The sequence below is a fragment of the Ixodes scapularis genome, unplaced genomic scaffold (assembly GCF_016920785.2).
Source record: "Ixodes scapularis isolate PalLabHiFi unplaced genomic scaffold, ASM1692078v2 PGA_scaffold1__304_contigs__length_218370807, whole genome shotgun sequence".
In the NCBI taxonomy this organism is placed as follows: domain Eukaryota; kingdom Metazoa; phylum Arthropoda; class Arachnida; order Ixodida; family Ixodidae; genus Ixodes; species Ixodes scapularis.
The window spans coordinates 88,747,709-88,770,716 of NW_024609846.1; the positions used below are offsets into that span (position 1 = coordinate 88,747,709).

At 47.9% G+C, this 23,008-nt stretch overlaps 1 protein-coding gene across 1 annotated transcript in view; it reads left to right on the forward strand.

Moving 5' to 3' along the window:
• Nucleotides 1-23,008, forward strand: part of LOC8033544 (regulator of nonsense transcripts 1) — a 57,443-nt gene that overhangs the window by 22,667 nt on the left and 11,768 nt on the right. The window contains exons 5-16 of the mRNA XM_029972737.3: nucleotides 4,003-4,076; nucleotides 5,551-5,723; nucleotides 6,301-6,399; nucleotides 7,309-7,417; nucleotides 8,356-8,563; nucleotides 9,941-10,087; nucleotides 11,170-11,258; nucleotides 12,844-12,958; nucleotides 16,926-17,069; nucleotides 18,278-18,491; nucleotides 20,499-20,806; nucleotides 22,448-22,732. Of these exons, the coding sequence (XP_029828597.2) occupies nucleotides 4,003-4,076; nucleotides 5,551-5,723; nucleotides 6,301-6,399; nucleotides 7,309-7,417; nucleotides 8,356-8,563; nucleotides 9,941-10,087; nucleotides 11,170-11,258; nucleotides 12,844-12,958; nucleotides 16,926-17,069; nucleotides 18,278-18,491; nucleotides 20,499-20,806; nucleotides 22,448-22,732 (1,965 nt within the window). The remainder of the gene's footprint in view (nucleotides 1-4,002; nucleotides 4,077-5,550; nucleotides 5,724-6,300; nucleotides 6,400-7,308; nucleotides 7,418-8,355; nucleotides 8,564-9,940; nucleotides 10,088-11,169; nucleotides 11,259-12,843; nucleotides 12,959-16,925; nucleotides 17,070-18,277; nucleotides 18,492-20,498; nucleotides 20,807-22,447; nucleotides 22,733-23,008) is intronic.

Here is a 23,008-nt window from a genome sequence, read left to right on the forward strand (position 1 = left end):
TATGCAGACTATAACTGATGAAACTTGCAAATTTATGTGAAATAGAGCTGATAAATAGTTAGGATGACATGCATATTAGAAATAATTTTAAAATAACATCTCACCTTATGTTTGACCGACATCACGGTTGAAAACCACCAGGCCATGTGCCGAATAATGCTGCCTTCGGGAGAGAGTTGTTTATGGCATGAAGTATACTGCGCCACCTACAGATGGCGTGAGGTGTTTCTGGTGCATTGGAGTAGTGCGTGTTGCGATTTTGTGACTGTCGGCATCGGTGATTTAAAGGGACAATGAAGATAATTTTATTTAATTTTTTTAAATGGTGTTTTTATGCCTCTGGGGAACATAGCATGCTGCCCGATTTTTGTAGATATTTGTGACACATATTTTTGTGCCTACGAAAGAAGTAAAGAAACTGAAACTGAACAATCTCCATTCTCGTTTCTGGGCCTCCGAAAACGGAGGGGATGTAGGGAGTGACGTCAAGTGTGAATAGTCGGTATCGGTAGTATTTAGGAGATCGAGACTCTGGTTACCGCGGTGGGTTATAGCAGCGCAGTGGCGAGGTCGTTTCATAGAATCTGTCAACATGGACGGCAGTGCCGCTCTCGCGAGCGAGTTCGAGCTTTTGTTCAGTGACCCAACAGAAACGGAACAGGAGTGTGTGTGTGGCAGCCTCCGCCATCACCCGACGGAGACCGCCCTGCCGATAACGAGCGGCACGCATGCCGAAGTGCCCATAGTTACTCGTTGGCCGTTTCGCGGAGTTCCAGTGTAGCAAAGAAAAAAACAATTATGCTGCTTTATTTATGGTTTAGTAATCATTTCCGGTCCGATTTATACTTTTCATGGGTATTCAAGCGGAAATTAGAACAGTATTTCTAAAAATCGCGAACCAAAATGTGACCGAGGGCACGTCTCTCGTTTCGACCAATTGCTGACGCGTCTCTTGTGACGTCGCGCTTCTTGGCCCCACATCGGTCACGTGAGCTCCGCTTCTCCTAGCTTCTCCCGCAACTCGGGACATCGCCCCAGTCGATCCCGGTACGATTATTACCGCAACTGTTTAATTGATTTGCGCGGCACACAAGCACCGGTTTTGGCTGAGATTTGGGCAACGTTGCCCGAGATGTACCTGGAACCCAGTTCATTTGCCAAAAAGAAAAAGATGTCCAAAATTGCCTTCATTGTCCCTTTAAAGGGACACCCTGTAGTTTGAAGATACTCGGTCAATTCTGATCCGATTTGGATGAAATTCCTATGGCTAGTGTCACTTTGACTGCTGAACACAAATCTAAGGGTTTTATTTGCCTACCTATACTTTGAAAGAAACTCTTAGGTTTATGGCATATTCTTTTGCCCAGTTTTTCTAAATAGCCTTAGAAATAAACATGGCAGAAAATGTCTATACATTGTAAAAGCAGTAGCAAGTGCAGCCAAACCATACTTTTAATTTTAGCAATCTTCAACAAAAAGAGGGTTTCCAACCGTTCGATAGCCGCGTTTCAATTACGAACTGCGAGAAGGGGACGGAAGAAATGAAAGCGCCGATCGGGCAGGCGTCGTCGCTCTTCCGTTTCAATCAGCGTTTCAATCATAATGTACAGGAAAGGAAGGAAAAAATTAACATCTTTGTATTTTATGAAAACACACTTGTTCACAATTAATAGAGTAATTAACAATTAAGAAAGTTGACAAAGAGTTTTGCTCTCTTGAGAACACATAGCATCCCTGAAGGTTAATGTCTCTGCTGAAAAGGACAAGTGTAAGTAAGTGAAAATATGTGCCCTTAGCTTCTTGCTACTTAGTGCAGTAAACAATGTCAAAAGTAGTAATGAGAAATGTCTCCTAACTGTTTCCACGTCTTGGAAGGATTTTTCGAAACTTGGATCTTGATGTCACCAAAAATTGGATGACCTTGTGCCTAGATTTATCCTGGCAAAATTTTCTCCTCCATTAAAGGGACACTGACACCCCCCAAAAATTTTTTTTATTTTTTGCCAGGCGCTTTATTATGGTGTCGGTGGACTACCCAATTAATATTTTGCAACAGAGTAGCGTATTTTTTTAATAAAGCCAAAAGACGCAACTGCTCGAAACCGAAACCGAAACCCGACGGAGATCGGAGAAATGGAGAGAAGAGAGTGAGTGGCGGAAGTCACGTGGCTACACCCGACCGTGCGATGTTTTTTTTTTTTTTTTCCTCCTCTCCGTAGCAGACGACACGACATGCGGCGTGCGATGCGACGTGCGGGAACTGCTCGCCTTGCTATTCTTTTGCAGTTATGTTTGTTCCGTTCGTTGTTCTGTACTCCAAGATGAGTTATTTTGTACATTGAGGAGTTGGAGATGAGTAGTGAGTGCCCGTGGTGAATTTCCATGATCGGCTTCGAAAAGAATACACCCAAAATGTTGCGTGAAGAGCTGGCTCACATGTCCTGCGTCCGAAAAAAAGTGGCATTGTGCGACAGAGTTTCCGAAGGATCAACGGGATCGGGACCAATGGCTGGCTGCAACTCCTGTAGAACATATACGGGCACCTCGGAAAGCGGACGCTACCTGATTTATATGCTCCTTGCATTTTGTGGAAAGGGATTACATTGAGTTCGCAGGTGTCAAAACGGAAATCCCATATCATTTAATTCAGCGAAGTATCGTCCACAACATTTGTTTGTTATTTTTTTGTTTGTTTCTTCAGTGATGATTGCAAAAAAGAAAAAGATATGTAAACATCGGAAAACGTTTGAAAAAAAAGAAAAAAAAGGTTTACGGGGGATCGAACCCGGTCCTACCGCGTGTGAACCGGACGTCTTTCCCACTGAGCTACTGGGGCATCTCTATTCTGGTGAATCTCATTCCTTAGTAATAATTCAGCTGGTAAACTGTAAGTTGGAAAGTTTGCTGTCGATTTTTCTCTAGCAAAAGCACTCCCGGGTCGAAGTCGGAAAGCACCACGCTTTCGGGACATTCGCACCTAGTAAAGAAATCGTACACGTGCATATTCAACTCGAAGTAGACACGTCGTGCTTGACGTTTGCGCGAGCGATGTCTTCAGCCACTAGAAGGGAGCGACGGCTCGGCGACGTCTTCGTGCAAATCGGCTTGGTGGCCGGGCGTGTCGTACGGGATGAGTACCAATTCTTTTGATCAGTCCCAAATTTCTCTTTTAACGGTAGACAGAATTCGCCGGTACCGCGAACGACAGTTCTGAAATAGAGGTCCCACGCCCGTCGTTCGCTACCATCGCCGTCCCCGCGAGTCCCACGATACGCGAAACGACGAACGCACAGAATGCTTCCGGTTGTCTGTGGAAGTTTTTTTTTCAAACAACGTATTTACAGCTTTTTAGAAGCCACAAAAAATGGGTTTCATATTTTTTTCTATTTTTAATATTCGGTGTATGCCTTCAGTGACCCACGACTTTGATTAAATTTGGTGGTCGCATCGATACCTTAGAAAATGGCCCGTGACCGCGAAAAAGAGAGTGAGCGAGACTCGAACCGGCCAGTTCTTGATCGGCGGTTTTCGGGCGGAAAGAAACCGAATTTCGAGCCGCAAATTCTGTTCTGGGTAGTTGAGCTCTCATATGTCACGTACAACTAAAAACCTCGGCGAGCATAAATACCCTGTCAGTGTCCCTTTAAGTGTTCCTTTCAGAGGCTGAGCAAGTGGACAGTACTAGTGTTCTTCCTGTTTGTTGCTTGTCTGAGGAAGGATGACTGGAGGGGGGACCTGCCACAATGAAGGGATATTGGATTCGTTGGAGACAAAAAGGAAGGATGTTTCAACGAACAGCCCAAAATAGTTCTTCGTATAGAAATGGAAAGAGAAAAACATATTTTTTTGCGTCGCGCGTCCGGCGTGAATTGGTGACCTTCCAAGTTCGAGGAATGTGGGGTGACATTTGAGCCGGAGTCGTTCCGGAGAGGGACTCGAACCGGTTTTTCTCTCGAAAAGAATGCCAAAGAAACACTGAAGACCTTTCGTCCCGCATTGCAGGACAACGTAGATGCAAGCTTCCAGGACCTGGAGAAACCCGGAGTGGACGAGGAACCTCAGCAGGTGTTGCTCAGGTGGGACCTCTCGGAGAAGGCGGTAGCCGCAAAGTGGCGGAATGCCCGACACCAGAGTCGGCCGTGTCCTAGAGTGGCTTACATGTTTCCGTCGAAGCCCGCTCGAGTCCATTGTAACCGCTCAGGACAAGAACACACAGAAGCAATCTACCGTGTGGCCCTGGAAACTTTCCGACCTGCATATAACTATAATTGGTGGCAAGTTAAGAACCCAGTAGATGCTTTTCCCGGAGTGCAAGCTTTGGGCTTTTGACAACACTTCGTCATACACGCAGCCAAAACTCGGCAGAAGGCAACGAGCGCGAGCTGGAGGTGAAACGTCTACTAAGTGCATGTGTGTTTTCTTGTCATAGGAGGCTTAAACACGGTCGATCTCACTCGAACACAAATTTGCAAACTGGCCTTAACCCATTCGCTACCACGCACGTCACGCGCTGCCGGGCCATCTGTCCCGCATGTTTTTTTCCCTAAAACAGGACCACACTAGGTGTGGCTGTTTTGCTTGTATAATAAGCTTTTACTGTAAAACTCTGCTCTGTGCAGAAAACAAGAAAACGTGTTTATTTACATGCTTTAGTGGTTCGTTCAAGTCTTTAAATCGGGTTCTCAAACTGGGTTCCGGGGAACACGGGTTCCACGAACTGGTCTCATGGGTTCCGCAAACACCCAAATTGCAACCCTCCCATGCCGCAGGCTGCGCAGCAGGACCATGCAAAGAGCCTTCATCTCACTTAGTACTGACATCGCAATTGATGTGGTGGGGATATATGGGAAGCAACACAAAGCAAAATTGCCTACAATTGTACATCTGTTGCTTCTCGGTCGGCAAATATGGAGGGGGGGGGGGGGGGGGGGGGGGGGGAGGGTTTTGCGGCAGCTTTTGAGGCTTCCTGGGGTTTCGTGAGACCAAAAAGTTTGAGAACATCTGCTTTAAATCAATACGCTCTCACAGATTCTTCCCCGTATGAAAGATCTCGAAGCACTCTATCCTCAGTCACTTAGGCGTTTCACAACCAGTGCAGTCTTGTCGTGATTCAGACTTAAAATTCCTGTCGGAATCGTTCCCGTCGTCGACAGTATGCTTCAAAAACTCACTATCCTCACCAGACATCCCGTCATCATCGCTGTCGAAGAGGATATTTATAATTTCATCCTGAGAGAGGTCACACTGTACACTGGACGCTGCCATCTTCTCCAAGCAGGGAGCGATCGAGCAGGAAAGACGACAGGCAAAAAAACAAGCTCAAACAAACGCAGCGAACAGAACGACCCTCGCCTTCTGTTGGCAAGGTATCTAACTAGACTACCCCAAGTCTACATAGCGGGCTATTTATGAATGGCTCTTTAAAACAAATTCATGCAGGCTGGCGAATCACTGGCTTTGGCAATATGGCCCCTAACGGCACGCCCGGCGGTTCACCGGCTTTGGTAGCGAAGGGGTTAAGGGAGGTTCCCCTTTTGCTTCTGTGTGCAGGTACGAGGACGGCTACCAGTACCAGAACATCTTTGGGCCTCTGGTGAAGATGGAGGCAGACTACGACAAGAAGCTCAAGGAGTCGCAAACCCAGGACAACATTGAGGTGCGCTGGGACATTGGCCTCAACAAGAAGATGATCGCCTACTTCACGGTGGCCAAATCAGACACTGGTGAGTGGGGGACGAGGTTTCCTTCCAGTAGACCACCTCGGTTCGGCCACCCCGACGGCTTTGAGGCCGAAGCGCCGGACTATGGGTCCCCGGGCCGAGGTGCTCGCATTCTGACGGGGGCTCGTTGTGAAGAAACAGCTGCGTAACCAGGATTTCATTCGCGCATCGAAAGATCCCCCTGGTGGTAAAAATTGATCCTCGCTGGGGTATGCCAGATGCTCTTCGTTAGTTCGGCACGTACGAAGCCCAAATGAAACTCGATCGACCGCCTCGGTATTTTCGATGCGAAATTTGGGGTTTTTTTTGCCAGAAGCTTTCACCTACTAGTCAGGAGGGTCGTGTCTGTGTACGCAGTTTGACACGACTTGCGTAGATTTTGTTTTGCCTGATGACTCTATGAAGGACCCGGTAATGGCTAATTCTTCCGAGCTAATTGTGGAAGTATTGCGCAATAAGTAGGTTCCTGCCACGATAAAAAGGTGATATGCCAGGAGTGACGCGAGTTGGCATTTAGTTCTTTAACTGCTTCTGTTTTGTTTCCTTTCCGTCTTACGTGCCGTACGACCATCCTTCGCAGATATGAGGCTGATGCATGGGGACGAGCTGAGACTGCGTTACCTTGGAGAACTCCACAAGCCCTGGTCTGGGGTTGGCCACGTCATCAAGATCCCAGACAGTATCCTTTTCGGTGGAAAAAGATAAATGAAGTACGCTTGTACAGTAGGCTCACAATAATTCTAACTCGGATATGTCATACTTCTGGGTAACCCAAACAAATTGGAAAATTTTGGGTGTCCCGCAATGTTTTTGACGTACTCATAAGCCGCTTAATTTTAATGGCATGTTCGTATAATCAATAGTTTTTGTTCTCGCGGTTAGTCAAGTGCACTTCTTTCCAGGCACTGGTGCACTGCAGGAAGGCAACACCTGCAGAGCTTGCTACTCTGCAGTACGCCGGTGCTTGGTGAGAAGTGCACCCAACGGGGCTCAAGCAGGGTGCACATGAGCTAAGGAAATCGTCACCACGCGGAAATTTCTACTTCAACGCCGTGAGGTGGGGGCATGGCATAGGTCTACATCACAGCATCCGCGCAAGTTGCTATGAAAACTGATGCATGGTGCCCGTTTGCATGGCTAATTTTTCCCCTGCTTAATAGTTCACATTAGACAACTTATTGGCATGAAGGACAAACTTAATTTTGTTTTGAGTTGTCATGTGATGTCGAAACAGTCCAGAATAAACAACACTTTCGAGAAATAAACTTATGTCATACATTTCACGAATGTTTTATGTGTGGTATAGCTGCTTATGATCAGTACGCCTATATAGAGGAAATCATCAAATATCTGCAATGTATATGCAGCCATTCATGTCACAAATCATAACTTTTTTTTTCTTGTACCATATTTAGAATTTCGCTGAAATCGTTATGCACATTTGAGATTTCGTAGATGAAATGAAGAACGAAACGCCGTTTATTCTTCTGTAGTCGGACGAAAATGCGTGCCCTCCACGGAGGTCGGTCGGTTGTCCGGGGGGCGGGGTTTGCGTCCCGCTTTTTGCCTCTTGACCTGTGGCTCACAGACTACAGCGAAGAGGTGGGCATTGAGATGAAGACCAACCTCGGGGTTCCATCAGAGTGCACATCCAACTTCGTGGTCGACTTTGTCTGGAAGTCAACATCCTTCGACAGGTAACGAAAAGCCGCCTGGGCGACAACGTACGGCGCATGTCGGGGTAGCAGAAATGGCGGAAAGAGGGACAGTGCTTTGCTGCTCTCGTTGACCTTCCAGTCAACTTGCTTCTTTCTCATGCAAAATGCTAACCTTGGCTGGATGAATGCATATGCTAATCTTCCACTACTTGGAGTAATAATGAAGTTTACTGTAATTTCCTGCTATAGTTTGTTTCAACTCAAGAAGGTAGGGTGAGGAAAAAAAAGGCCGGGGAGGAGGAAGCAGACTGAACGCTTGAGAGTTGGTTTCCCCCTCATTCCAGCGTTCTGTCTGCTTCCTCCCCCCTGCCTTCCTTTCCCTCACCCTACCTCCTTGAGCTGCAACTTACTGTAACCATTGTTTTCCGGTTTGCTAGTTTATCCTTGTTGCTCAAGCCGTTTCCTCTTGGGCATCGCTAAGAACCTAGTCCTCGGACTGTGTCCCTAGGAACTCGGGGGTTCCCCGGCAAACTTGGATTCTTTCGATCATTCTTACACCTATTTAATTATTTCTAGTTCGAGTGCACCTTCGGCATAGCTGAGGCATGGGTACAAACGGAGTATAGTGCCTTTGGATGTGGAATTTGGCAGCACTTCCAGCCAGCCCGAAGTGGAGGGGAGGCAGGGAGAGTCGGTGGCCAAGCGTCTCAATGCGCCGCAGCTCGAGGCACGCGACGGAAAAGCCTCGGGCTTTTCCTTTTGCAGTAGTGACAGACGGCTGCACGGGCCTCGCGCAGTCGTGTGTCAGTTCCGCGCGACGCCCATTAAAAGACCCGAGGCCGGCAGTCGTGCTGCGCTGGCTAAATTTCTCTTCCACGGCACAGACGCCGGACGCCCGTTGGAGCTCCCTAGCGTCCTGCCACTAAGCGTACCCGCCCATGGGTCGACTCGAGTCACGACTTCCTTGTTTGTTGTAGGATGCAGGCGGCCCTGCGCAAGTTTGCTGTGGACGAGTGCTCGGTGTCGGCCTACATCTACCACAAGCTGCTGGGCCACGAGGTGGAGGATGTGGTGATGCGCTGCCAGCTGCCCAAGCACTTCTCAGCCCCCAATCTTCCCGAGCTGAACCGCTCCCAGGTGTACGCCGTCAAGCACGCCCTGCAGAGGCCTCTATCCCTCATACAGGTCAGGAGGGGACACTGCCCCATTTTCTGGGTGTTTCCTGAGCCGGTTTTTATGAGAAATGCGTCATGAACGAGCATTACATAGCGCTAAGGTTACATATGGGGTTTATATACCGGGTGTTCAATTTTAATTCAAACAGATTTATTTTTAAAAGTTCGCAAGAGGTACACTAATATGGTTTGTGCGGGTGGGTTATACGGGCAGGCGGCCTAATGTGGGGGGTTATTTCTCAAGTTAGGTCAAATGATTAACTAAAATCTTTTGTAAGTTTTTAATTAGTGAAAATTAACATATGGTTCCCATTGGAAGCTTGCTGAGCATGATCAAAAACTACTAAAGAAGTCAATTTTAGAATGGTTGAAAGTGCTGGGGAGTGCCAAAGTTGCCACTTGCACATCAGGCACGAGGCTAGCAGTGCATAAACATGCGCAAGATTTTCGTCCCCATCGCACGCTAGCCTAGTGCCTTTTGCATGAGCAGTAACTTTCGCACTCCCCAGTGCTTCCCATGTGCATCAAATCCATCTGAAGTTAAACAATTTAATGGTTTTCGATGACACTAAGCAAGTTACTAATTAGAACCATATGTTTATTTTTATTAATTAAAATTTAATTAACAAATTTTAGATGATTTTTCGACGTAACATAAGAAATAGGCCTGTATATTGTGTCCCCCTGGCCATATAACTTGCCTGCACAAACCGCATTTGTATACCTTTTGCAGATTATTGAAAATCAATAGATGTTTGAATTAAAACTAAATGCACCGTATAATTTTTATGTAGAAAGTTTGAGCCCCAGTGGCGTTGAACCTGGGTCGGTGTAGTGGCAGTCAGATATTGCTCAATCCTTTCAGAGCTGCCATAGCATGGCTGCTCTGAAAGGATTAGGCTCTTGCAAGACAGGCTCTCGGCAGTGTCTAGAAATTTGAATATCAATAGTAGTTATGCTAGCCTAATGTCACGGTTTATTGCCAGAAACTTATGTCTAAGACATCCTTCTCGTCCTTCTTATTTTTGTTAGGTTTGCCCCTCTCTGACCAAAGATTTTCAAACTATTCCCTTCACTCCCTCACCTCCAAATTCCTTACAAACGCATCCAAACTGCATGCTGCTCGAATTTTGTCTGTTTTGTTGCTGTCTCATAATTAATTATGCGTCGTTCGAGCGACGGGTTATGTTGCTTCTGGGTCTTCGCACGGCCTCGTCATATCATTAAAAGGTCCTGGCGACGTCTTCTTTTTAAGGCCGAGGAAACTTCTTCGCAGTTTCGCTGTGAAGCAGTGCAGGCAATTCTGTAGCAGGCATACATTTCGGTAGCATTGTTGCACGCCGCAAGGGCCTTCTGAGCTCCTCGGCTCGTTGCGTCCTCCTTTCAGGGTCCCCCAGGAACAGGCAAAACGGTGACCTCGGGCACGATAGTGTACCACCTGGTGAAGCAGAGCAACGGTCCGGTGCTGGTGTGTGCCCCGAGCAACATTGCCGTGGACCAGCTCACGGAGAAGATCCACCAGACCAGCCTCAAGGCAGGTGTCGCCCTCCCCCTCGGGATTTCTCCTTCTAGTGCGCAGAATGCATCTTGGGGCCGGCTCCCAGGTCTAGAGTGCTGCTACGAGTCTCAACGAAAACATGATGACGTAGTGTGGCGTCTTTGCAAAAATCACTTTGTCCCTTAGCGGGAGTCGGACTTAAAGCCCCTCTATCCTGGGAAAAGTAGCGCCATTCATTGTTTTGGAAATGCTTGAGACACGTGCCGCGCGCCACTTCTGGGAAGAACATGGCATCCGAAATCTAGCTCGGTGCTGCTTTGTGCCACCATGGTCTTCCCGAGGGCTGCACGTGCCTCTTGCACCGACACACCTTGTGCTACTTTTAAAACAAGGGGCTTTAATCAGACTAGCCAACTTTGATCCACTACCGGTGGTTCTTTTCAGTCGCGAGGAACACTTTATCTCTTGATTGAAAGATAAGGAACCCCTCTCATCTGTCTCGGCATGGATGTGGCAAAGCGGTTCAGACGCCTGCATACTTCGTAGGTAACACATTCACTAGGGAGAGTTGGCACAAAATAAGTTAATGAAAACAAAACAATAAAGAGCAACTAAATAAATTGCAAAATTAAGTTAAAGAATAATACATAACAAAATAATACAAAGAAAAGAGCTAAAAATAAATAAATTGCAAGATTATTTAAAAGAAATCAATAATATAAATTAAAATAGATAATGAAAATTGCTCGGATGATCACGCGACGTCATGCGAATGAACAGCGTCGAATGGTGCAACATTTCTATGACATTCCATCGTGATTGACTGGAAGTTCCAGCGAGGTTGCGTCTCACGGCGTCTCGTATAAGCCACAACCGATCGCACACGGAACAGCTAGCATTAAACACTTTCTCGCAGACGAGCTGCACAAATTGCTCGGTTGCACCGAGCAATTATGAGTCAAATTATGGAAATAAAGTCTAGGTCTAAGCTTTCCTCAAGATGACCAGGTTCAGAACACCCGCTGTAGGTCACCAGGCCCTAGTTTTCGCTTTGCCGGGTTGCATTCTCGCACACTATCCCCGTTTTATTCCTGACGGCGTTCGCTTCCTCCTCGCAGGTGGTGCGTCTTTGTGCCAAGAGTCGGGAGGCCATCAACTCGCCTGTTTCTTTCCTGGCCCTGCATAACCAAATCCGCAACATGGAAGGGTGAGGATAGACTTTTCCTTTAAACTACCAAAGGTTTAACGGTGTTCTTTGCGAGCTTCTTTGACACCGAGAAGTCCCGTTCCGCGTTCTTCTCGGGAAGCTCTGTTGGGTAATCTGCCGTCACATTTTGTCCTGTTGAAAATGAAAAATTGATGGTATCACTGCCGGTTGCACGGCAGCAACATCACCATGTTTTTAGGGCGCTTGCACGACTTGTGTACGGTGCCAAGTTTGTGCAAACTACCGTAAAATACCGGGCAAGCACCCACTCAAACTTTGGAGATAATCGCAAAAAAATGGGGGATGGGCGCTTGTCCGGTCATCAATTTTACATTTAAATGTACTGTGCATATTTTCTCAGATCTCACAAATTCGGTAATGGGCACTTAATATGGAATGGGCGATTGCGCGGTATTCTACGGTATGCTTGGAAGGAGCGATAGTTTCCATGAAGCCATACTTCAGACGCGACTAACGCAGGAAAAGGGAAATTGGAGTTGCTGTATAGACAACTGTAGCAGCATGATCTGACATACTGACGGTGGTCTCTACGCTTAGCATCCAGGTTCTGATACGTTCCGTCTTTGCCCGGCATCCTTGGTAGTCGTCCATGTCACTAGATACTCTCAGTTGGCAAACTTGCGTAGGCACTTGCAGAAGCTGAACCCCCTCTCCCCTCAAAGTTTGTCACGAGTCAAGAGGTGCCATACTTAGTGCATGCTGGGGCTGCTCTTTAAACTACCATTTGCGAGGCATGCCGCGCCGTGCTAAGAAGGTGGCACTTTGGTCAACTAGTGACAAACGTGGGAGGGAAAGGTGGGGGGCAATGCGTCCTGTTGGAAGTTTGCCAACAGAGTTTATTTAGAGCCACCAACAAAATGTGAACGTCCGGGAGGTCTCTCAGTTGTCCTGACTCCAGCGTAGGCTTCCTAGCTTCGACAAAACAAGGGTGTCTCTCGAGCCTCGTGCATGCATGCGTAGCCCAAGCATGGCAGAAGGCAGTGAGTGTCTGCTGGAGGCCGGGCATCCAAATAAGACGTCTTGCCGTCCTCATCCTGTCAGTAAACAAATTGAGTTATGTGTGTTCTCATTCTGTCGGTAAAAGTAATTTTGTTGTGTGTACATTCTAATCCTGTCAATTAAAGTAATCGTGTAGCGTGTATGTTCTCATCCTGTCGGTAAAAGTAATTGTGTTGCGTGTACTTTCTCATCCTGTCAGAAAAAGTAATTGCATTGCATGTGTGTTTAAACAGCTGCAAGTTGGTCAGTCTTAATTAATGGGCATCTAGTGCCCTAGCCATAGAAGAGAAAGTTTGCCGGTGCCGTACCACTGCTAGCCCGGCGTCTTTAGCGTGCATAGCACGGTAGTGACACGACTGCACGCCGGTTCGATGCTCGTCCAGATGGAAAGGGGTGGGTGTCGTGATATGACCCAGGGCCTCTAGGTGCCACCGCACAAATTTTCGCCCCGTGTGCTCCGTACTATGGTGCGTTAACACACAGCCACCGATCCCCCTCATTCTTTTGGCCTAGAGAAAGTTTACGTGACCCAACTGTTCTGCCCATCGCCCCTGTTTCCTCGCAGCCACTCCGAACTTCACAAGCTGCAGCAGCTCAAGGACGAGACGGGGGAGCTGTCGTCAGCAGATGAGAAGCGCTACCGGATGCTCAAGAAGGCCTGCGAGAGAGAGCTGCTCGAGGTATTCGTTCGTTGCCTCGGAGGGTTCCTTGTCCGGATGTTCCTAATGAAAGGGCTAATTTTAGAATGGTGCTTTAAATGTCTTAAATTGTCTCTCGAGTACTGTGTCTGGAACACGTCCCCCATACCTGCCAACTCTCCCGAATTGTCCGGGAGCCTCCCGAATTTCGACCACATCTCCTGATCGAACGGACGTGACCTCGAATCCCCAAAAAATGACCGCCGTATTTTTTAAAACTTTTTATGGCATTTTATTGTTATGACCATCACGCTTGTGTCAGATTTTGAGTCGGGGCTCTTGTAAAAAATTTAAGAAAAACTTGTCCCCTGCCCGCTCCCGCTTTCGCACCGCAGGCTTAACCCAATCCCAATAAAAATGAATAGGATCATGTGATCAAGTGAAAATTTCAGGAAAAAGCCAATTGGAATTAAGGGGTTATAAATGAAACCAACTATTGTATTGTACAGCCAGTGGAACGGCCCGGGAAAACCAGTGGTACTAAAAGTACCCACTTGCTCGACTCACTGTCCGGCTCCGCTACTAAGACATGAGTGCGTCTCACAGCGGGTCCGACGGTCACTGAATGGCAACCATGAACCATCCAGCCCCGCCGATCAGTGATCACTTTTATATCCCTCGGCTCCCCTGGAGATCACCCCCGCCACCATGCGGGGGCACCTCCCTACGTGGGAAGTTACGAGGGGCACCACCTTTATGATAGCTTCCCCTGGTATGGACCCCGCCTCAGTGGCTCCGCTTCCATGGGGTAAGCTAGGGTTCCCAGGCCCTTTTTGTCCCCCCCGTCCACATGCGGAACCCCAGTGCTAGGGTTCCCCATCCCAGGTGGGGGGGTTTTCGCCAGAGCCTCCGTTGCAGCAATAAAGCTGGCAGGGCGCACCACGAGCAGGTGGAGGTTGACTTCCCACGCGGCAACAACCGCGGGGGCTTGCGCCCCCACGCTTGTGTCAGTGAGAGTTACTCGAAAGTAGGTTTAGGTTACTCCGGCGGGTTGCCACATGAGCCACAGCGTAAAACAAGGGCAGATTTTCGAACGCCAAGGGACAAAACCTCTGCTCCTGAGTAAGTTCAAGCTCATTTCGTAACACGGCTTATATATATGATCATGGGTACGCTAGGCTTCAGTTGGCTTTGTCAGGTCGTCGAGTGAAGTGCGGAACGCCGAACTACTCTGAGTTTCCCCGAGTTTAGTTGGAACAGTCAATGGTGCTTTTAATAGCCAAGAAGTACTTGTAAGTATTTCTGAGATCATACATGACTGAGTTTTCGTGCTTTGTCGCTTCGCAGAAAGCTGACAAGTATGGATTTTGTACCATGGGCACCTGTGATGCGAGCGTTTCGCACGGCGGCAAGCCTGACATCAAAATACACATTGCTTCACGAAAGCATCAGAACCATGTTTGTGCTGTAGAAGGGCAGGGCACCATCGGCAGTTTACTCCAAATCAGCTGCGAAGACAGTGTGATCTGTGCAGAGTGCCTCTTCACAAAGTTTCTTGTCAAACTAAAAAAAAGAAAGCCGTTTACAACTCCCTGTAACGCCGAATTAGAGTGCAGCTTTTGAGGAGGAGGAGTAGGGAAGGGCACTGGGGGGGCGGGGGGTCAAGTGACCTCGGGTGGGGGGGGGGGGGGGGGTCACATGATCGTGGGGTGCCACGTGACCTGGGGGTCACGTGACGATGCCAATGACGACATCAGTGACGATGACGATGCTTATGCCGGTGACGTCATCAGTGACGTCACTGATGACGTCATCAGTGATGATGACGATGCCGGTGACGTAATCAGCAACATCACTGATGACGTCATCAGTGACGATGCGGATGCCGGTGATGTCATCAGTGACGTCACTGACCACGTCATCAGTGGCGATGGCGTCAACGGGGGTCACGTGACCCGGGTAACCATCGTGATCCTCGTGAGGGTAACCCTTGTGAGGGTAACTCTCGTGACCCTCGTGAGGGTAACTCTCGTCACCCTCATGAGGGTAGCTCTCATAACCCTCGTGAGGGTAACTAACCCTCAAGAGGGCTACAAGGGTTAGTAACCCTCGTAGCCCTCGTGATCCTCGTGAGGGTAACCCTCATGAGAGTAACCCTCACGAGGGTTACGAGTGTTCCTCGCGGTTACGCCGACGCCACTCAAGCCGGGAACGGGTGCCTAAAAGCTGCGCTCTAAAAAGAAAGCATTGTGACCCCTTTCTCCCCCCCTACGTGGCAGTCTCCCAAATTTTCATGTTGCTAGGTTGGCGGGTATGCGTCACAGAAAGTGGTCCCTCAATCTCTGCCCGACGACGTCGGAAAAGTGTCTCGCCATCGGCCGCAATCCCAGCAGTGTCACGGCAGCAATAGTAGATGAGGCAGGCGCCCACTTTGCCACAGATCGCTCTCCAGCTTGGTGGTACATGGAAGCTCCAGCAGCCGTGGAACGTGGCAAAGATACCGTATTTCTCGCGTAATGAACCCACCTCTTTTTTCAGAAAAGTTAATGTCAATATGGGGGGAGGGTTCATTACGCAGGATGAGAGGGGAAAAAAAAAAAAAAAGTTGCGACAGATTTATAAGAATTGAAATTTAGGAAACTCGCTATGAAATAAAACCTTACGTTTTAAAAAAAGTAAAAGCGCATACACAACATATATGTAACCCTTTCTTTTATTCATGTCACTAGCCAGCCATTTGTTGGTGTTCCTACTCACAACTAGTGTCACTCTCTTCACTGACGTCGCTTGCCGCGTGGTTTTGAATCAGCACATGGGACACTGCACAGCTTTCACTGCGGAGCCTCTTCACATAATCCAGAACTTCGTTTTCCATGAAAGGAAACTTGCCTTGTTTTGGCCCTCGAAATGCGTGGCGATCCTTTTCTGTAGCGCGAAGCTCTTCCTCTTGTTTTTGCCAGTTGTGTACACGCACCGTATCGACGCTGAAATGCCGTCCAGCCGCATGGTTCCCATGCTCCCAACTCATGCTCAACGACTTTGAGCTTAAAACCAGCCGTATAGCTAGCGTACCGGCCCATCGTAGCTTTCGCAGCAGGTGCCCAAGTTCTCCGCAAAACACAGTCCACACAAAAACAGAAGCAGCGATGAAATGGCGGCGATTTTACATTGTTTTTTTACTTTCTTTGCATACCGCCGTGCTGTCATGGCGCTATAAGCAAGGAGCTTTCCGTTGCAATTGACAGATGGCGCTCCGCCACAAAAAGGCACGATTTTTTAACTGTGACGTCGCCGGAGAGTGTTTGGCATGGTTCTTGGACTTTCTGGCATCGTTGCTTGATGTATAACAGTGTGAAGTTACGTTACTGTGATCGTCTACGACACCGGCGATCACACCAAAATAAAGTGAACAGATATTACGCACCAACTTTTGAATTGGGGTGCTCCCCCCACACACACACACACAAAAAAAAAAGTATTTCCTCAAGTGCAAAAGTGGGGGGGTGGGTTCTTTATGCGAGTGGGTTCATTACGCAAGTAAATATGGTAGTGACACTCGCATTCACTTATACGCTTTACCAAGACCTCTATCTCCGACCATCGGGATCGCAATATTCGACTGCACTACATCCTGGCTCCTGTGACATCACTTGTTGCTACTACAGGATCACTTTTAATGTAGGGGCAGAATAGGTTGTTAAACACACCAGTCAAAGATGCATTCGAGGAACCATGCTCTCAAGCATTCCTTGACACGAGCATGGGAGACCATTTTTCGCCGGCTCCTTTATGGAGAAGATACCCGCACCATTCCCTCGCTTTCCACATAATGTGGACGCCGCACTGAGTCGTTCCCCTTCCTTCATCACACGAGGAAAGGAGAATGCAGCAGGACAGGAAATACATCCAACGACAGGTTTTTTTACAGATGCAGACGGGGCCAAGCGTTCATACTTAGTGCTCTAGGTACGTGCGGGCTCGAGCATGTTCCATTGCGTTCCCCTCGCAGGCGGCGGACGTGATCTGTTGCACGTGCGTGGGGGCGGGAGACCCCCGGCTGGCCCGCTTCAAGTTCCACTCGATCCTGATCGACGAGAGCATGCAGGCCACGGAGCCAGAGTGCATGGTGCCCGTCGTGCTGGGAGCCAAGCAGGTGAGGCTTGTCCCTTGTGCCTGGAAACTGCCATCTGTGGATGGAGCACCGCCGTGGCATCTCTTACGTGTTGGGCAGTGTTTTGTCGGCGACAGAGTCGCAGTCTGAGGTGTTTGCGGCTTTTTCGATATTATCAAGCACCCTGTACCTGAACATGTGGGGGAGGACCCATGCAAGTTTGAGCCCAACTTAAATTCCTGCTTAATGAGAGGGCGTTGCTGCAGGGACGCAGGAAGCTCAATGCAATAGGCCTATTGTCGCGGGATATGTAACAACCTCGTTGCACGGGTACGCTAAATCATGGTCGAGTTGTTTGTTCGGCCTCAGTTCAGAGCTATACGGGGATGTTGGACTGTCTGAGCAGTCGCCAATGGCAAATGACTCATCCCTGCGTGACACGTATGCTGAAGGTTGATTATCTTCTCAATCGTGCTAATTTTCTCGGTCCAACCATTCCTAATTAGGTCCTTCTACAGCTTTGCCACAGTTTTAAGCGATGCTTAGCCATATATAGCTCAGCAATCTCATCTTTCTGTTCTGTGATGTGCCAAATTTTAGGCTTTGAATGGGTGCACTCATTACAGATATAGTATAATACTGTTAAACTATTTTTTTTAAAAAGACATTTAGGAACTCCGAGACAGTGTAGCGACTCAGACTAGACGTTTAGAAACCCCCGGATTTGACCTACATTAAACAGCGTCACCCCTTAAATGATGCCACTGTTTGGGGGAAGGGGACAGGAGCTCCGGCGACAGAAACTTCATCTCTTTCTTAGTAGGCTTATCGAGGGGAGAACCATAGTTCTCTTTGGAATCGTGCATGGTGGAGGCCTCCCATAATCTCTCTGCCACATCTGGAGGGGTGACTGCCGATTCTCCCTGTCAACGAAAATTCAACCGAGCAAGAGCTGTAATCCGACTTACTTTTAGCGATCGGGTGCTGGCTGATCTGCGAAGTCTGAGAAATCAACCTGCACTTGCAGTAAAAGAAGCGCGGAGGCATTCGGTAGTCAGATTGTAGGCACAGCGGAATTTCGGGGAAAACGATGCACTGCTCCCAAGGAAGAGGTGCATGGACGAAAAAAAGCTTTGTACTTTCGCAATTCCTTTGCCACGTGTGACGTTGGGTTCCGACGAAGAGTGCCGCTTGTCGGAGAAACTGCTAGGCCTCATGTGACGTCTGTGCCGGCCGACCCCTCCCTGCAGCTGATCCTGGTCGGGGACCACTGCCAGCTGGGCCCCGTGGTGATGTGCAAGAAGGCAGCCCGGGCGGGCCTGTCGCAGTCCCTCTTCGAGCGCCTGGTGGTGCTCGGCATCCGGCCCCTGAGGCTGGAGGTGCAATACCGCATGCACCCGCAGCTGTCCAAGTTCCCCTCAAACTTCTTCTACGAGGGGTCCCTGCAGAACGGAGTCTTTGCCGGTACCTTTCCTTTCTCAAGCGGTCCTACTCCTTTTCGAAAGGCTGCATATCGCGTTCCACTTAAACAACTCCTAATGGCATTAAGAAATGGGTGTGAGTGGATGATTGCTATTTTATGGCCACCAGCAGTCGTTCTGTGGAAAAGCTTGTGTGTGCGTCACCCGCACTTGATACAAAGGTTAAAAATGACTACAAACTTTTGCCAAGCTGTTATGAAATCCTGGGGTTTTTAGACTTGCATTCATGAAACTGAAATTATTCCCACTTTTTTTTTAGGCGACACTGATTGACACCAGATCTTTTTTTGCAAAATACAAATCCACAAAATCGTTCAGTAAACACTTTTTTTTTTGGTTTTGAGTTTGAATTAAGCAGTTTTACAAGTTGCAGAATACTCCCATACTACGGCTTTGTAAAAAAAGTTTAGCAATATACTTAAATCATACCTGACGTAATCTTCATACATAGAATATGCATAGTGGAGAATAAAAATCAATGATTTAGATCTTGATTTAAATCATCAATTTTTCTATAATGATTTTAGTCAAACTTTTTCCACGAAAAAATAATTCCAAAAATAGTTGTATTCCCCGTTTGTCTATCATTTGACACTTTCTAGGCATTTCTTTTTTTTTAAATTTAAATAAAGGAATTATTAAGCGAGAAATATTTATGTAAGGATGAACACAAGCATTAAGAAATGCTCTTCAGAGCAAATCTGAGCGTTCAGCTTGATTTCTACCTTCCGCCTTTTTCATCAGCTATGTAACGTCCTATTACAACAAAATCGGAAGGCGAGTCGCACAAAATCTAGAAGAAAAATAATATCCTTTCACAATCAAGTGAAAATGTGAAAGAAAAATGTAGCTTTCTATCTAACAAAAAGGTCAAGCTGTGTTTGTTTTAGTATAATGGAGATTACATGCAAAAGTTGTGAATTAAACTGTACTTTACATTTACGGTAATTCTTTTGCATTTTTATCAGGGATAGATGAATTGATCAATCAATCTGCCGCGTAGAAATATATATCTAGTGGTAAAGGATTACTCTTTTCTAGCCACTGTGATTTAAATCAAATTAATCTAATTTAAGCCATATAAATCTTTTTTTTTTTTTATTATTATTATCTGGATTAGTGATAACTTGCAATCTTTTATGTACCGGGACCCTTGTCATGATTTGACGAGACCAGCATTGGTTGTCCCCATGGTCACTAAGGCCAGTGAGGCTTAAAAATCCATGTTGGCTGTTTCGGGCTCATTTTAGCCCATGTGAATTTATGTCCCAAAGATTTTTGGTGGATTTGGAAGTCGTAATGTTTTAACGTCTCACTTTTGTGCCTTAGTTTTCACTGGGTTACCCTCATCAGAAGCGTATTCTACAGTAGAAAGTTACATTTTTCATATGGAGGTTCAGGTGGCTGAGAGTTAGTCTGATGACATCTGATGTCTCCTCACTAGATGGGCGATTTGGCTCGTATAGTACAACTGCTCTCCTGTGTTGCTTGATTTGGGGTAGTAATTACACGGCCACGCACTGCCGTGACATTCGAAATGGTAGAAACCAAACTCTGGAATCTTCCCTTGGTCCTGCAACGCGGGATCTTCATGGGGCTCCGAGCTTCACAGTAGTAACACATACTTGCACCTCACGTTTCTTTCGTCCCCCCCCTTCTTTTCCGCCTTCGTACATTTTCTTTTTTTTTGTTTCCAGCATTGTTTTAGAATTTTTGCAATTTTGCATCTTCTAATATGTGCGTTGGAAATTGTGAATGAACTGTGCACATCTGGAGTCCCCGCTTTAATGCTGACTGGGTTTGAAAAGCGACACATCGCAGCACAAGGTCCCATCGCATCCTGGCACTGTGCGACACCGCGACGTCAGGTGCACACACTTGCAAAGCATGTGCCCAGCTCATTCGCAACACATTGCACACATCTCCGGGTGTATCGGACGCAACTCGAGATGCGCTTGAATTTCTCTCTGGGTGTGCGGCGCGCTTGCAGACGAGCGGCGGATGAAGGGGGTGGACTTCCCCTGGCCGCAGCCGGACAAGCCGATGCTGTTCTACGCCTGCCAAGGGCAAGAAGAGATGGCGGGCAGCGGCACTTCTTACCTTAACAGGACGGAGGCGGCCCTGGTGGAGAAGATTGCCACCCGGTTCCTGCGCAGCGCAGTGAAGCCCCAGCAGATCGGCATCATCACCCCGTACGAGGGCCAGCGGGCGTACCTGGTCCAGCACATGCAGTTCCAGGGGGCCCTGCACGCCAAGCTGTACCAAGAGATCGAGGTGGCCAGTGTCGACGCTTTCCAGGTGCGCTTTCAGACCGGGTTCCCCGATCTCTCCTGCCCCCAAGTACGGTGCCTGGAAGTCGTTTCCGACTGGTGTGACTACCTGTTCTAAAACATAGACCCTCGATTTCTGACCAAAGACGTCGGAGAAGTGTCTGGTCGTTACCGACCGCGACCCTGGCTGTGTCGCAGCAGCAGCGGCGAATGTGGCAGACGCCCGTCCTGCTGCAAGTCTCTCTCGAGCTTGACAATCCACGGAAGCATTGGTAGCCAGGAGTTTGAACTGCAACGACAGGGATCGCCCATAATTTTTGCCGGGATCGCGACATCCAATGTTGCGATGTTTCAACATCTGTAGTGTCATTTGTTGGCACTCTGGGACCACTTTGGATTACTGGCCGGGACAGGACACTAAACACACCAGCTGGAGACACGCTCCTGGCACCACATCTGATGCCAGGAGGGGGGGGGGGGAGGCGGGTAGCTCTTGGCTCTGTCAAAATCTAGGGTTCTCTGACATGCATTGGCATAAAAAGATATGGGCCTTCGTGGAACCTTCTAAAGTACTAAATTTTAGCAGGAATCTGAGGGTGGGCTACTTGTCTGGACATTACCGTATTTGCTCGAGTGATAGTTGCACCACCTAGCAACAAGGCCCCCCGACTCCACTCTCCTGCAGAACACACATACAGCCAATTGTCACTTTTTGCTTAAAAAACATGGCAGATAACAGGTCGAGAATGAGGTTTTTCATAAAAATGTAATCTGTGCAGGTAGCATTTTTGCGAGAAGACGTCATCTTAGTCCCGCAGATTACCAACATCTTTCTGTCAGTTGCGAGGATTTGCTATCTGCAAGCATTGCAGGAAAGGGGACCACAGGCTTTGTTCATAAACAATGCGTCCGTTACTCGAGTAATAACGGTATGTTGTACCAGTTCTATAAGAGATTCTGCCTTATATGACGGGGCATTCTCATTATCCTATGCGGTCTTCAAAGAATAAATAAGCTTAAAAAAAATGCAGGTTAATGAACTCTAGCGATTAAATGGAATAACTGTTACACAGCCGCCGAAAAACACAAATCATTTGCGGTCCCGAGATTTAAACTCCGGGTCTTCGAATGGTCAGTCAGGTATGCTAACCACTGCACCAGGCCACCTATACTTTTGGCAATTCCTACCCGCCTTATTAATGCGCCAAACAGAATGTATCTGATCGGAGGGGTTCTGGAAGCGCATGCCGCCGCGCGGAAAGCAGTATGGCACTTTCTGGCATGAGCTACGTACTTGTGCTTTAGAGGTCCCCTCACTGTTTGTCTTGCCACGCACATGTACGTGCCTACATTTTCGTTTACCAGCTTTAGAAATGGGTATCGTCATCTACGAGGGTCGGTGTAGCGCAGTTAGCATACCCGACCGGTTATTGAGAGACCCAGAATATGAATCTTGGCTTTGCCAAAGATTTTTGCTTTTCGGCAACTCGACGATCGTTTTGTTCGACCAGTCCGGTTCATTCATCCGCTTGGTCTTTTTTTTTTTATTTGTTTGTTTTTATTCGGTTCCGCACTATACTGTAAGGTCAGCTGCTTCAGCAATGAAGTTTTTGTTGTCTGTCTGCAAATATTATAAGATAGACATTGTCTCGCTGCCCGTTCCTTCCAGGGCCGGGAGAAGGACCTGATTGTGATGTCGTGCGTGCGCTCCAACGAGCACCAGGGCATCGGCTTCCTGAACGACCCCCGGCGTCTGAATGTGGCCCTGACCCGTGCCCGCTACGGAATTATCATTGTGGGCAACCCCAAGGTGCTGTCCAAGCAGCCCTTGTGGAACCACCTCCTCAGCTTCTACAAGGAGAACCGGGTGCTGGTCGAGGGGCCCCTCAACAATCTCAAGGAAAGCCTCATCCAGTTCAGCAAGCCCCGCAAGCTCATCAACACTGTCAACCCCGTGAGTGGCCCCGCCGCCTGGCAGCGTACTCGGTGTGCTTCGTAGAGGACATTTGGGATTCATCTTTTTGCCCGTTGCAGCGCATTCGCTTACGAAAGTGAAGTGTTTTTTTTTTTAATGCCGCTTGTAACTTGAGAATGTGCCTTTAGGCACTAATTTCTGAGGGTCTAAAATATACGTAAAGGCTATTTTGAGAAGCATGTATGTAGGCTTATTCAGTGGATACATGTGTTTTTGGGTTTCACTTCCCTTTGAAGATTCTCAGTCGATTCTGAT